The sequence below is a fragment of the Eumetopias jubatus genome, unplaced genomic scaffold (genome assembly GCF_037043125.1).
Source record: "Eumetopias jubatus isolate StellerSeaLion01/CBP00866 unplaced genomic scaffold, mEumJub1_p1.0 scaffold_14, whole genome shotgun sequence".
NCBI classification, from domain to species: domain Eukaryota; kingdom Metazoa; phylum Chordata; class Mammalia; order Carnivora; family Otariidae; genus Eumetopias; species Eumetopias jubatus.
This window is the reverse complement of record NW_028274820.1, coordinates 52,867,108-52,882,085: the sequence shown is the minus strand read 5'-3', so window position 1 is coordinate 52,882,085 and position 14,978 is coordinate 52,867,108. Positions and strand designations below refer to the sequence as shown.

The 14,978-nt window shown below is 33.5% G+C and overlaps 1 protein-coding gene and 1 pseudogene across 5 annotated transcripts in view; one reads left to right on the top strand and one right to left on the bottom strand.

The window, feature by feature from the left end:
* LOC148162511 (replication factor C subunit 1-like) overlaps positions 1 to 5,797 on the top strand; it is a 59,009-nt pseudogene extending 53,212 nt beyond the window's left edge.
* The window catches only part of HDAC9 (histone deacetylase 9), a 733,933-nt gene that overhangs the window by 138,586 nt on the left and 580,369 nt on the right, over positions 1 to 14,978 (bottom strand). For all 5 annotated transcript variants that reach the window (XM_088018628.1, XM_088018630.1, XM_088018632.1 and 2 more), the window contains one exon: positions 6,920 to 7,038. In XM_088018628.1, the coding sequence (XP_087874754.1) occupies positions 6,920 to 7,038 (119 nt within the window). The remainder of the gene's footprint in view (positions 1 to 6,919; positions 7,039 to 14,978) is intronic.

The window sequence follows — 14,978 nt, the reverse complement described above, 5'->3', positions numbered from 1 at the left end:
ACATTCATCTGCAAGTTCTATTTCTTTTACAAACAAAAGTCTTGGAACAAATATGATGAAAATATTTGGCTGCTGCCAATTCTGAGCAGTAGAAGAACCAATGAATTTGTTATATAATTCTTTTTATTACTCTTCATCTTTTAAATCACCCAAACGTTTTTAAAAATTTGAAAATGGGTGTATAATTTTAACCAAAATTTCTGAATTCCCAGATTGCATTAGTTTATTCTCTCTAAAAGGAAGACATACTAATATACAGATTACTGATGTGAAGCTTAGTAATTATTTACAACATCTGTTACCTTCCAGCTACAAGACATGATGATCTTGCAATGTGAGACATATATGTAGTTTATTTTACAGGTAAGAAATTTTTGGAAAACCAGAATACTCAGTATTTTTTTCAGGGTTGCTTCAGAGATGAACTATATATAACAGAATATCGACGCCAGGTATAATGTGAGAAGCAAATTAGCAAAAACAAACAAACAAACAAACTATACTTTGCCTCAAAGTAAAGACTGTGTGTGTGTGTGTGTGTGTGTGTGTATGTGTATGTGTGTGTGTGTTCCAAGTAGAGCCTATGGATCCCTTCTCAGAATGTTTTTAAATACATAAAATAAATACACAGTAACAAAGGAAACTACTATATTGAAAGTACCAAAATATGGGGGAAAGTCATGGTATAATGCATGTAATTCTATATTAATGCATCAAATAACTAATTGAGCAGGAGGTCTGATATATACTATCACTTCAAAGTAATGATGAGAGTAACTGATCATTGGAACTATCTACACAACAATAAAGTGATATGAAACAGCTATCATTTCTGTTGGCGTTGTTATGGTTTGTTTCCTATATTTATAATGAAAAGAAATACCTTCTTAAATTCACACAGCTAATAAGGGGCAAGTAAAAGGGCAAGTAATTGTTTTACTAAAAAATAGTTATGTAATTTTTTTCATCCAAGCTCATGAGCCCCATGAATTCTACCCATGGACTCCTGGGAGGTCTGTGGACCCAAATTTAAGAACTTCAGAGATAGAAGTATGCCTACGATCCATTCATCTACCTCTGCTACCAAACAGTTCCTTAAATCTTCTGCAGGTGTTAAAATTAGACAATCAAGTACACTAGTTAAAATGTAACAAATTAAGCACAAATCTTAGTAAGAAACAAGAAGGTGGGTCTATATATTTATAAATGGGATTTCTGCATCTATTTTTGCATTTCAGAAGTGCTGTTTATTTTCTGATTTTCAACTGTATTTCAGATAGTTCAGTTGCTAAAAATGCATCACTGGATACCTTATTCTGGATCAGTGTATTAATAATGTCATAATCCAAGCACACCTCAATATACCAAAACAAACGGCACAGATTTTAGGCAGGTAAAACCCAAGTTATCCTCATCACAAAATAACAACATGTTATTTTCTTTTAAAAGTTTGCCATTTATTCCAATTAACCCCAAATTTATTACAATAAAGGAATGTATATGGATATAGAAAAAAGATGTTGGGACTTACCTTACCAACCTGACTTTTAATTGAAGGAACCATCCACTACTATTTATCTAGAATCTTGCACAGCTTCCTAGGACTTCTGGCTATCCTCTTTCCATTTTGTTCAAATAAGAATCTCAAACATTTTCCAACAAGTTACAATATTTGTGTTGTATATTTTGAGTTCAAATACATCATCTAAGACCTTTGTTGAATGTTTAGAATTGTTGAAATGATATTAACAATAAAATTCAAAACTTTTAACTCACAACGCCTAATGACTTATTCCTTATGTTGCAGGTATAATTTTTATCTCCCTAATCTCCCACTTTTTTTTTCTGATTAGGAAACTAATTTGATTACAAAATTAGTGAGGGACAAAGTTGAGACTTGAACACAGATCTTCCGACCACAAAATGAGCTATTCTGTACTCTCCTTTAAATTTTCATCTTTATTTCAAGTTTATTATTTAAAGGATTCACTCTCCCACTGTCCTGCTTTTCCAAACAGAAATGAAATGAGTTATTTTACTATCTAGATTCTAGTGGGAACTCAGTGTTTTTGTCCAAGGCCCATTGCTACAAGGAAACCACGACTCCCTCTTTAATATTTACATTCTTTTCAATACTATTTCTATTAAAGGGAAATGTTGCACAAGGGACCATTGTCAGAAACACAGGTTTATGTTAATTAAAATATTACAGGAGATATGAATATGCTAAGCCTTGGAAAGAAGTGCAGTGATGGGGGATAGTAATTACAAAAAAAAAAAATCATGAAATCCAATTTAAGAAGCATCAAATATATGGAAGAAAGCATCTGACTTGCTTAAAAGACAATGGGTTCATCTAGCTTGACTCATTAAAAAAAAATAAGTTATTTAGAAAATGTGCCAGGCAGTGTTCTAGCTTCTGAGGACACAGCACAGAAATGTATAAGAGAAGTTAATCTGATGGTAGCTGGATGGGAAGATACTTTGGGTAATCAATTGTGTATAATATTCCCTCAGTTTCCACCCTAATCTAAAAGAACTGAAACAGTTCAAGCTTGAGGTTGGTCCTTCATGAAATGGTATTTGGTAAATTTCTTCCAGACATTTCTTTTCTCCATGCCTGTTTGCTATGGCCTAAAATTCTATCAGGAAAAGATAAAGCATTGATTCCACAATTACAGATAAATAATAAAAGATTCAACTGTCAAAAAGAACTATCACATTAGCTGAAATATACTCACTTTAAAAAAGTATATAATTAGGTAATAAATAAAACATACAAGTGAATGTGATCAAGTTCTTTCTAGGGGAGAAAATTAGAGACAGAGGATAACCATGGACATATTAAGATAGGGCTAGAATCATCAGTGAGAGAAAAAGAAAAAAGCCAACGTCACCAAAATGCAATTAATTCTGGTTCTGTCTGCCTTCAACTCTGTGGACAAATAAAATGTGCAGACAGAAGATATTTTGAGCCATACACTCTCTATACAGAGGGAGGAAGCACATACATCCATCATAAGCTGATGAAGTAGACCAACATAACCTCATATACTTAACAAGTTTATTTGTTGGCACTTATTTGTTGACTGGTTTAACACTCAACTTCCTAGAAACTTATTTTTGGAGGACTGACTAATCAAGGAATTTTTGTACTTCCTCAGGAAAAACTTAAAGCTAAGTACGAATTCATTTATACAGGTATCTGCCTCAAAAGAGTGCTCTCTCCCTGTCACAGTGGGATAAAAGAGGATCACTAAAAAGGATAAAACATTTTAGCAAAAAGAAGATGGTAATTCAAGACTAAGATACGTTATTTGGTTTTTTCTGTCAACCAATGGTTGTTCTTTACTTGTCAAAATAACATTTATTTATCTGCTGAGGGAAATAGTTACTATCTCAAAGGCTACAAAATACTCTCTGTTCAAAAAAAGATCATATATTTTTTAATCAGACTTTTGGCTATCATCTCACAATGACTTTTGAATTATTGCAAAGAAAGGAAAATTATTATTCATACGATAAAAGAAATTTGCACATAGTTTACTATGTGAAGCCAATGAAAGGAGAGAACGTATAGAAGTGTTGAAAAGGAAGAAAACATATTTTTCTGCAAATTAATTTGAACTGAAGAAACTCTTTTTTTTAATGTTGACAACACTGTAAACCCAGGGGGTGCTGCAATATGATGAATCAATTTTGTTTAATTTTATTGTTGGAACATGGCACTTAACTGTCATGCCAACCTTCTTAAACTATAACCTGAAGATATTTAGATCTGAATGAGGGTATTTTAAAAAGATACACTGATAACTTCATGGCAAAGTTTGATGTAGTGTTTAGGGTAGGACATAAAGATACTTAATCCTTTCAGTGTGGGCCTTAATCCTGGTGGTTAATTGAAAAAACAGGATAGATTTTAAATAACTAATTCAGACGATTTATTTAAAACTTCAGCCCAAATATGAATATTTTTGTTGTAGAGAATAATTAATATGTAAAGAAATGAGAGAAGAAAGGAAGAAAAATAGTACTAGCGAAGAATCAACTTTAATTTAAATCAACTCTATGTTTGCACTGAAATTTTTGTCATAGCATCAAACAATTCTTTAAAAAAAATCAGATAAATTAGATACCTAAATACAAATGAAAATGAAAACACTAGTTGTTTTGACTTAATTTATCTTTTATTTTTAGGGCTATTAAACAGAATTATTTTAAAAGATTTATTCAATGTGCTAAGACAGTAAAATTTTAGCATCTCTGACACAGTATCTTCAAAACCACTCTCTAAAATCCTTGGACATTCTACTTGGAGCAAGGGTGACTTTAGATGAAATGGGAAAACATTAGGTTATGAATTTGTTTCTGTAATTTCTACCTACTTTTTACTGTAGGTTTTAGCCCATTTCCAGCCTATTCTGAGACTCCTCTGAAATGGAGGATGACTTCTGGCATAGGACAGTGAAGGCCCAATATTAACTGCCTGTTGAGAATTTACAGACCAAAGCAACATAAATGCATCTGCCACGTGGTTAGAAAAAGAACAAAGAGGCCCAGGGGTGAGCTATTTGTATAGTTATACAGCTGTCTGGTAATCCTAACCTCTATCCAGTTATGGCAGCATCTCTAGAAAATATGGTTGGCAAACTCAGGCCTACATGAGATGATATATACAAACACTTGCCCAGATATGATGCTCTGTGGTTTTTCATTTAAGTATCATGGGACTAGTCAGTGTCTATCACAGACTGTGCTTGGGGAGTTAAGGGTCTAGGGCACCAAAATGGCCTCTACAGTATGCGTCCAAGTACTCTGTTCTCAAGCATTTTATGAAACATTTTTCTCTTTAGTGGAAAAAATCCAGTGAAAACCTCATGCAATTTTATCTAAATATAAATTCAGAATAAGTACTTTTATTTTAACCCCAATTATTTCAGATGGTAAAATAAACTAGTTTTCTCATCTATGCAATATGTGAACTGTTTTGGGTAGTCTCTACTATAATCTCTTGAGCTCTAAGATTTCCTTTCCTCATTGCGTATCTTTTCCCTAACCTGTAGGTACTCAAGAAAGGGCCAATTATTAAATCAGTTAAAATTTATGTCTATTTTTCTTAGGAAACAAGTCACTTTGTAAGGAAACACGGTCTGTTGAGTAGAAAAGACACAAGAAGGGAAAACAGATAAGGAGGGGTGAGGAGTTGGAGAGATTATAGACAAATTTATCATGAGCAATGAAGAGCTTCCCCTCAAATGGATAAAGGAACACAACATAATAAAGGTCTTGGTGCATTGTATTAAAGCTAAAAGGAGTAGAAACCATGTATCTTAAGTCTATGACTAAAAGAAACCATGCTATTACTATGTTCTATTCTACCTTCCAAGATAACATTTGGTATTTGAACTCCACTTGGCAAAAAAGGTGATTAACATAATAAAAAAATGAACAAACAAACAAAAAGATTAGTTCCTTCCAGTTAGTTCTGAGAAATAGATAGACTCATTACAATTTGCCCTCTTGGCAGGAAGAAAGACCCAAATACAGACATTCCTCCTTCCCAAGGGAGATTCTTATACTTAATGGCAAGGAACACCTTTTCTAGATATCTGTCTTTGCTCTATGTGTTTTCCATTGTTTGGGTGTATATCAACTTGGAGTACAAGGTCTTTTTTTTTTTTTTTTCTTTATTTAGACTAAACTCTTCACCAGTCTTGATGCTAATGAGGTTTATCTGCAGTGGGAAGATAGACTTCCATTTGAGTGGAATTCCATGAAGAAAGAAAAGGGATCATAAAGACATACGATAAAACCAAACACTAATTTTACAAACTTGTGAATTATTATGTTTTGTTTGTGTTTGTGGAGTTGCCTCTTTCAATATGTTTTCAATAGACAAGGCACCAAAAACCCTGGGTAAATAATAGAAGTTAAAAATAGTTACTACCTAACAATATTACTGGAACAATTAAGAGTACAGAAAACTCTCTCACATGAGAAGCCAACTAAAAACAAAGGTTGGCATAATGCTGGTTCTTTGGTTCTTTTCAAATTAATAGAACACATTTGCTCTAAACTCATCTCTCTCACTTAAAACTATTTGGGTTGTTTTGATTTGTTTCCAACCCCCACTAAAATATACAATAGTGGATTCTTTGTGCAATTCTGCTTTTTTCCTTCTTTTTTATATATATCCAGAGTACCAGCATACATTTGTATGCATGGACTATACATATGCCTTATTTTCATACTCAGAGAGCATGGGAATTATTCTTGAAGAAAGCCTCTTTCTAGCTAGATTCCATTAGGTCACATTATTCAAATGCAGTATAACACAAAATTCATTTGTTCATCTGGTGTCTAGTTGCTAAGGAACACAGCCAAAGAGTTAACCTTTGCAACACAGCAGAAGACCAGTAGAGAACCTGAGCACTGTCCATAGGAACGTACAGAGCCTCTGAGCAAAGGGAACTACACTTCTGTATTCAAACTAGAAGACCATAGCATTATTAGGAAAGAGCTATTTTTTTTACCACATGTACAATGGAATAAAAACAGTGACTTCCATTCTCTTTTCAAAAAGCCCAGGAGCTTTTCTAGACTCATGACCTCTGATGTCATTTAACATATTTTAAACAGAAGTCCTATCACTTCTGCTTTTAAATAGGAAAACGAGACTCCTGAAAAACATAAAGGTTCTGAAATGCCCCATCAAGTCTACCAAAGGAAACAATTTAACTTTGTTTTTCTTAAGGGCAAATATCTACAGAGAGATTAATAGCAATAAACACAATCTGAATTATTTTCAAAAGTCTTACCTAAGTTTACTAGACACATGTAAAAGGTCCTATCTATTTTAAAGACCTAAAAGATGTTATTATGTCTTAGCATATCATAAATTTCTAAAAGATATACTCACATTTTGCTGTTACTTTGTACCCCCCCAGAGGAGGGGCATGGCCTTCTAATGCATCAAATCCAGCAGAAACTAGGACCATGTCTGGATCAAACTCTTTGGCCACAGGCGTCACTACAGTCCTGCACAGTAAAAAAGCAACCAGTTACACATGGGAATGGTGAATATCTTTAAAAACTGTGCAATGAAAATGACTTGGCACATCCTCAAGAACTTCCCAAGAATAAAGAAAAGGGAAAAAGAAAACACTATTTGAATGGATCAAAAACTTATCATTTCCTTAATAGTGAATCACTGTTATTTTAGCATCCCAATTCAGTCTTTTTTCTTTCATCTTTTTTTCCCTCTAAATTAAAAAAAAAATGCTTTGCAGGTACATTCTAAAGCCCATCATATTACATGCACATCTGTGGCTGTTTTATCCCACTGCCTATAAAAAAGTGCTTCTTCCAAGGGAGTGACTAATGTTTTACAGAGGAAAGTCGAAGCTTTAGTGAAAACCCGGCTTGCTCCAGTTAGTGAGAACTTGGTGTAAATTTGAACTATAAATTTCTTTTGAGAAAAAGTTGCTTTTCTAACTTAAAAAAAAAAAAAAACATTTTTAAATATTTGTCATGGTAGGGGGTAAATCTTGCAAAGGAAAAACACAAAATTCCTTTAATAGAATCCAGACTATAATGTTAAGTGAGTCCAAGGTCAGAGACACCAGGAATGTGGCAGCCTCATCCATGACAGCAACCCCTGCTGGCCCCACTCAGACACTTCAGCATTTACCTCTTCAGCCTTCTCAGCTTGCCCCAACCCCTTTTCCCCAGTGCTGGATTTGAAAGAAAATGACTAATAGATGCTACTGGGCTTTGTAAAATAAAATTTAAAAAATTAATGTAGACTTCAAGACCAATGTGCCAATATTAACATACAAATTTCCAAGGACTATTTAAAAAGTTGGGGAAACTGCACACAATAGCAAATTTAAAAAGTGATAAGTTCTCTGTTGTGTGTTTTAGAGAAATAACTGAACTAAATATTAAAATTGCTATCCTTTAAATAGTGACAAAATTAAGTTCTTTTTGTTTTTTGTTTGCAAATTTCTTAAATTTTTAAAGTGACCACATATTAGTTCTACACTTAAAAATTTAAACAAGAAGTTGTTGAAGTTATAAAACAAAAAATACTTATTTGAAACTCATAAATGAATGAAATGTTTTTCATAACTCCACTACTGTTATAAAAGTATAAAATCTCAATACTTCAAACTCATAAATGTCCATGTAAGTGATTTCCATGGTAGTCTTTTTAACAATTGGAAAGCCACTCACATCTGAATTAGCCCACCAGTGAAATTAAGTGAAAACCTAATTTTGTTTACTATGTACAGTTTCATTATTTTATTCTTCAATAAAATTAAGAATCTCTAATACAGCTACAGTATCAGGAGAGATATCTTGAATCCTCTTCCTTCCCAATACCAACACTTACATTATAATTTTCATAAAAGTATTATATATTACCAATTCACTACTTTTCATATAAGTGAAATACCATGTGATATATGTATCTGGGATATTATATATTGGACTAAATTGTCTCAAGGAATCAAGACTGTTTTATCAAGGAACTCCATCTGTTTAGTATGATTAATACTATGTATTCCCTTTGAAAACAAATAATACTCTTAGGAGAATATGGAGGTAGATGACTGAACCAAGCTGTCATCCAATCACATGCATCATAGTAACCAATTTTCCATCTCCTTTCCCTCTCTTTGGAAAGTTTCTCCCCCCTCCTCTTCTTTTCTCCATCATTAGTCTACACTTGTAAGATTGATTGAAGGGTAAACATCCTTCAAGGCACAGCTCACTATCTTCTCCAAAAGAGCTTCTATCTACATATGGATAGGAAACAGATATGTATATATTTTTGAAGGACAAAGATAGTAAAGGAGACAGGGATTGCCAATTTGAAAATATGACAAACATGGAGATGATCTACAGAGGGGAACATTAAAACAGAAGTCTAAGTGTCTGCAGAGAGGAAGCTACAAAAAGCAAGTTGACTTTTTTCCTGGAGAAACAAATGGACCGAAGAGAAAATACCTAGAGAGAATGACACTTGTGAGTCACTCAGACCAACAGGCAGGTTTTTCCCTCAGTCTTCCCACAGTGAATGTACCACTCAAAAGCCCCACTCACCATACAGAGTTCCCACTTATCTTCTCAGTGCCCTTTTCTCAAATACGAAGGACTATTTGAAGAAAATTTCTAGGATAAAAGATAACAAAACTAACATACAAACAAAAGGGAACTCAGAAAACCAGAGAAAATTCAGGGAAGACACTACAATTACCAAAATGAGGATTACCCTCAAAGATATAAAATAGTACATTTGGAAAATGAAAAGTGGGTGCTATTAAAAGAGGAAACAACAAACAAAACAGAATAGATTGTTTAAAAGATAAAGTTGACAAGTTCTCTCATAAAGTACAACACAAAACAGAGACATGGAAAGTTGACAGAACTAGATGCGACAATTAAGGAACCCATTTAGGAAGTCAACATACAAAGAAAATTCTAAGGATTTTTTTTTCTTTTTTCCCAGTCTCATTGAGAAATAATTGACATAAAGCACTGTATTAGTTAAGGTGTCTAGCATAGTGGTTTGACTTATACATATTGTGAAGTGATTACCACAATAGGTTCAGCCAACATCCTTTTCATCTAGATAAAATAAAAGGAAAAAGAAGAAAGAATTCTCATGATAAGAATTCTTAGGATTAACTTTCATAGTATTTCCCAATATATCATACAGCAGTGTTAGCTACAGTTATCATGTTATACATTACATTCCTACTACTTATTTATCTTCTATTAGTTTGTACCTTTGATCACCTTTCTCCAATTCCCCTTGCCCCTACAATCAGCCTCTGATAACCACAAGTCTGATCTCTTTTTCTGAGTTTGTCTTGTTTTTTTAGTTTTGTTTTTTAGATTCCATATATAAGTGAATTCATACAGTATTTGTCTTTCTTTGTCTATCTTATTTCACTCATTTAGCATAACACCTTTAAAGTCCATGCATGTTGTTGAAAATGGTAGGATTTCCTCTTTTTTATGGCCAAGTAATATTCCATTGTATATACACACCACAGTTTCTTTATCCATTCATCCACATGAACACTTGGGTAGTTTCTATGTCCTGACTATAATAAATAATGCTGCTACGAACATGAGGGTGCAGATTCCTTTCCAGTTAGTGTTTTCATTTCCTGAGGATATAGTCTCAGAAGTGGAAATGGTAGATCATAGGATAGTTCTCAGTTTAATTTTCTGAGGATTCTCCATACTGTTTTCCATTGTGGCTGCACCAATATACAATTCTACCAATAGTGCATAAAGTTTCTGTTTTCTCCACGCCCAGGCCAACATTTGTCATCTCTTATCTTTTTTATGATGACCATCTAACAGACCTCAGGTGATATTTCACTGTGGTATTAATTTGCATTTCCCTAATGATTAGTGATCTTGAGCATCATTTCATGTACCTGTTGGTCTTATGTATATCTTCTTTAGAAAATGTCTATTCAGGTCCTTTGGAATTTTTAAAACCTGGGTTGTGTTTTTTTTTTTTTTTTTTTGAGTTGTATAAGTTCTTTATATATTTTGGATATTAACCCCTTATAAGATATATGATTTGCAAATATTTTTTCCCATTCCATAGGTTTTTTCATTTTGTTGATGGTTTCTTTTGCTGTGCAGAATCTTTTTAGCTTGACATAGTCACACTTACTTTTTATTTCGTTGCTTGCACTTTAGATATCATATCCAAGTAATCATTACCAGGGCCCATGTTAAGAAGCTTTATTCCTATGCTTCCTTCTCAGGGTTTCATGGTTTCAGGACTTAAATTTTAAGTCTTTAAGCCATTTCAAGTTAATTTTGTAACTAGTATAAGATATGGGTTCAGTTTCATTATTTTATGTGTGAATACCCAATTATCACAGCACCATTTACTGAAGAGACTGTTCTTTCTTCACTGAGTATTCTTGGCTCCTGTCTCAAATATTAGTTGACTCTTTATGCTTGGGCTTATTTCTGGGCTCTGCATTCTGTCCCATTGTTTTATTTTTGTGTGTGTGCATGTGTGTGCATGCGCATGCACCAGTACCATACTGTTTTGATGAATATAGCTTTATAGTATAGCTTGAAATCAGGAAGTTTGATGCTTCCTGCTTTGTTCTTTCTCATAATTTCTTTGACTCTTTGGGGTCTTTTGTGGTTTTTTCTATCTCTTTTTTAGAGTGTGTTTTTTTCTATCTCTGTAAAAAATGCCATTGGAATCTTGATAGAGATTGCACTGAATCTATATATGGTATTTTATTATTTTTGACACTGTTGTAAATGGGATTGTTTTATTTCTTTTTCAGAAAATTCATTGTTAGTGTATAGAATATGGTACTGATTTTTGTATGTTAATTTTGTATCTTGCAACTTTACTGAATTCACTGATTAGATCTTTAAAAAAAAAGATTTTATTTATTTATTTTACAGAGAGAGGGAGCACAAGCAGGGAGAGCAGCAGGCAGAAGGAGAGGGAGAAGCAGGTTCCCTACTGAACAGGACCCTGGGATCATGACCTGAGATGAAGGTGGACGCTTAACCGGCTGAGCCACCCAGACGCCCCTGTGATGCCAGTTTTAATGTCTCCTTTTGCACTTATAATTTTGTTGATTTGGGTCTTTTCTCTTTTTTCCTTGGTCTAGCTATATGTTTGTCAATTTCGTTTATCTTTTCAAAGAAGTAACTCTTACTTTGGTTAACCTTTTCTATTATTTTTTAATTAACATATAATGTATTATTTGTTTCAGGGGTCCAAATCTGTGACTCATCAGTCTTAACACAATTCACAGTGCTCACCATAGCACATACCCTCCCCAGTGTCCATCACCCAGCCACCCCATCGCTCCCACCCCCCACCACTCCAGCAACCCTCAGTTTGTTTCTTGAGATTAAGAGTCTCTTATGTTTGTCTCCCTCTCTGGTTTCGACTTGTTTCATTTTTCCCTCCCTTCCTCTGTGATCCTCTGCCTTGTTCTCTATTTCATTTATTTCTTCTCCAATCTTTATTATTTCTTTCATTCTGCTAATTTTGGGCTAAGTTTGTTCTTTCTCTAGTTCCTTAAGGTATAGAGTTAGATAGGCTTATTTGGTATCTTTCTTGCTTCTTAATGTAGATGTTTATTGCTATAAATTTCCTTTAGAACTGCTCGTGCTGCATCCTGCAAAGCCTGATATGTTGTTTCCATTTTCATTTGTCTGAAGAAAACTTTTTATTTCCCCCATTAATTTCTCCTTTGATCCACTCATTGTTCAGGACAGTGTTGTTTAATTTCCATGTGTTCATGAATTTTCCAGGTTTCTTCTTGTTATTAATTTCTAGTCTCATGCCATTGTGGTCAAAGAAGATACTTGGTATGATTTTAATCTTCTTGAATTTGCTGACTTATATGTGGTCTAATGTATGGTCTATCCTGGAAAATGTTCCCTGTGGCCTTCAGAAGAATGTGTATTCTGTTGTTATTGGATAGGATGTTCTGTATACATCTGTTACATCCATTTGGTCTATAGCATTGTTCAAGTCTGCTCTTTCCCTATTGATTCTGTCTGCATGATCTACCTATTGTTAAGAGTGGGGTATTTAAAGTCCTCAGCTATTACTGAATTACCATTTATTTCTCCTTTTTGCTCTGGTAGTTTGTGATTTATATATTTAGGCAATCTAATGATGGACACATAAAGATTTATAATTATTTTATCCTCTTGATGTACTGATCACCTTATCATTACATAGTGACCTTCTTTGTCTCTTTTTGCCATTTTCACTTTAAAGTCTATTTTGTCTGATATAACTACTCCTGCTTTTTTATGGTTACCATTTGCTTAAAATATTTTTTCTATTATTTCACTCTCAGTCTATGTGTGTCTTTAAAGCTACAGTGAGTCTCTTTTAGGCAGAATATTGCTGGATCTTTTTCTTCTTTTTTTTTTATTCAGCCATTCTATGTATTTTAATTAGGTAATTTAATCATTATGTTTAATTATTTTTTAAATAAAAAAATTTAACTGAGCATAGTTGACATAGAATATTAAATTAGTTTCAAGTGTACAACATAGTGATTCAACCATTACGTACATTAGGAAATGTTCACCACAATAAGTGTATTACAGTATTATTGACTATATCCCCTATGGTGTGCTTTTCATCACCATGACTTTTTTTATTTTAAAACTGGAAGTCTGTATCTCTTAATCTCCTTCATACATATCATCCATGTTTAAAGTAATTATTGATAAGTCATACTATTGCCATTTTGTTCATTGTTTTCTGGTTGTTTTGTAGATCCACTGTTCCTTGTTTTTTATCCTGCTGTCTTTTTCTGTTTTGATGTCTTTTGGTATCAGTATCCTTTGACTTCTTTATTGTGTTCTTTTGTGCAATTACTATAAGATTTTCCTTTGTAGTTACTAGGAGGTTTACATAAAATATCTTAAACTTCTAACATCCTATTTTAAACCAATAACAACTTAACTTCAATAGATTTCATAAAATTAACACTTTTATTTCTCTTCCCCCTCAATTTTAGGTTATTGCTGTTATAATTTACATTTTTTAAATATATTGTGTAACTAATAATAGATTATTGTAATTTTGGTTATTTTTACTATGTTCTTTTTTTCTTTAACTTTTAAACTAGTGTTGTGAGTGTGCCACTATTAACATATTGCAGAATCTAACTTTGGCTATATATTTACCATTACCAATGAGGTTATATTACCTTTTAATGTTTTTATGTTGTCAATTAATGTTCTTTTACTCCTACTCAAAGAATTCCCTTAAGCATTTCTTGTAAGGCAGTTCTGATGGTAATGAACTCCCTTAGTTTTTGTTTGTTCAGACGCATCTTTATCTCCCCTTTGTTTCTGAATGACCGCTTTACCAGGTATAGAATTCCTGGTTGATAGTTACTTTCTTTCAATATTTTGAATATGTTGTCCCCTTCTCTTCTGGCTTGAAAAGTTTCTCTTGAAAAATCCACTGATAATCTTATGGGGGTTCTCTTGTATGGAACTTCTCTCTTCTCTTGCTGTTCTTAAAACTCTTTGTTTTTGACTTTTGACGGTTTACTTACAATATATTTCAGTTTATCCCTATTTGTGTTCAACCAATTTGGGGTCCTTTGGGCCTCATGAATCTGGATGTCCACTTCTTTCCCCAGGTTTGGAACATTTTCAGCCTTTATTATTTTAAATATATTTCTGTCCCCTTCACTTTCTCTTCTCTTTCTCAAATTCCCATAATGTGAACATTGTTTCTTTTCTTTTTTTTTTTAAGATTTTTTATTTATTTATTTGAGAGAGAGAGAATGAGAGATAGAGAGCACGAGAGGGAAGAGGGTCAGAGGGAGAAGCAGACTCCCCGTCAAGCAGGGAGCCCGATGTGGGACTCGATCCTGGGACTCCAGGATTATGACCTGAGCCGAAGGCAGTTGCTTAACCAACTGAGCCACCAGGCGCCCGAACATTGTTTCTTTTCATTGTGTCCCATAATTCTTATTGGCTTTCTTCATTTTTTTTCATTCTTTTTTGCACCTCTGAGTAATTTCCAATACCCCATTCTTCAGGTCACTTATTCTTTCTTCTGCAATGTGGAGTCTACTTTTGAAACTCTGTATTGAATTTTTCAGTTCAGTTGTTGTGTTTTTCAATTCTAGGATTTGTTTGTTTTTTTTTTTTTGATGGTTATTTCCTCATTTTGTTCATGAATTGTTTCCCTAATTTCTTGAAGTTGTCTGTGTTTTCTTGTAGTTCACTAACCCTCCATAAAAGGATTATTCTGAATTCTCTATCTGGCACTTCGTAGATCTCCATTTCTTTAGAGAGAAAATTATTGGAGGTTTATAACTTTCCTTTGGTAGTATCACATTTACTTGGATTTTTTGTGACCCTTGACTGCTTATGTTGGTATCTGCATATGTGAGTAATGATCCTCCTCTCTCAGACTTTAC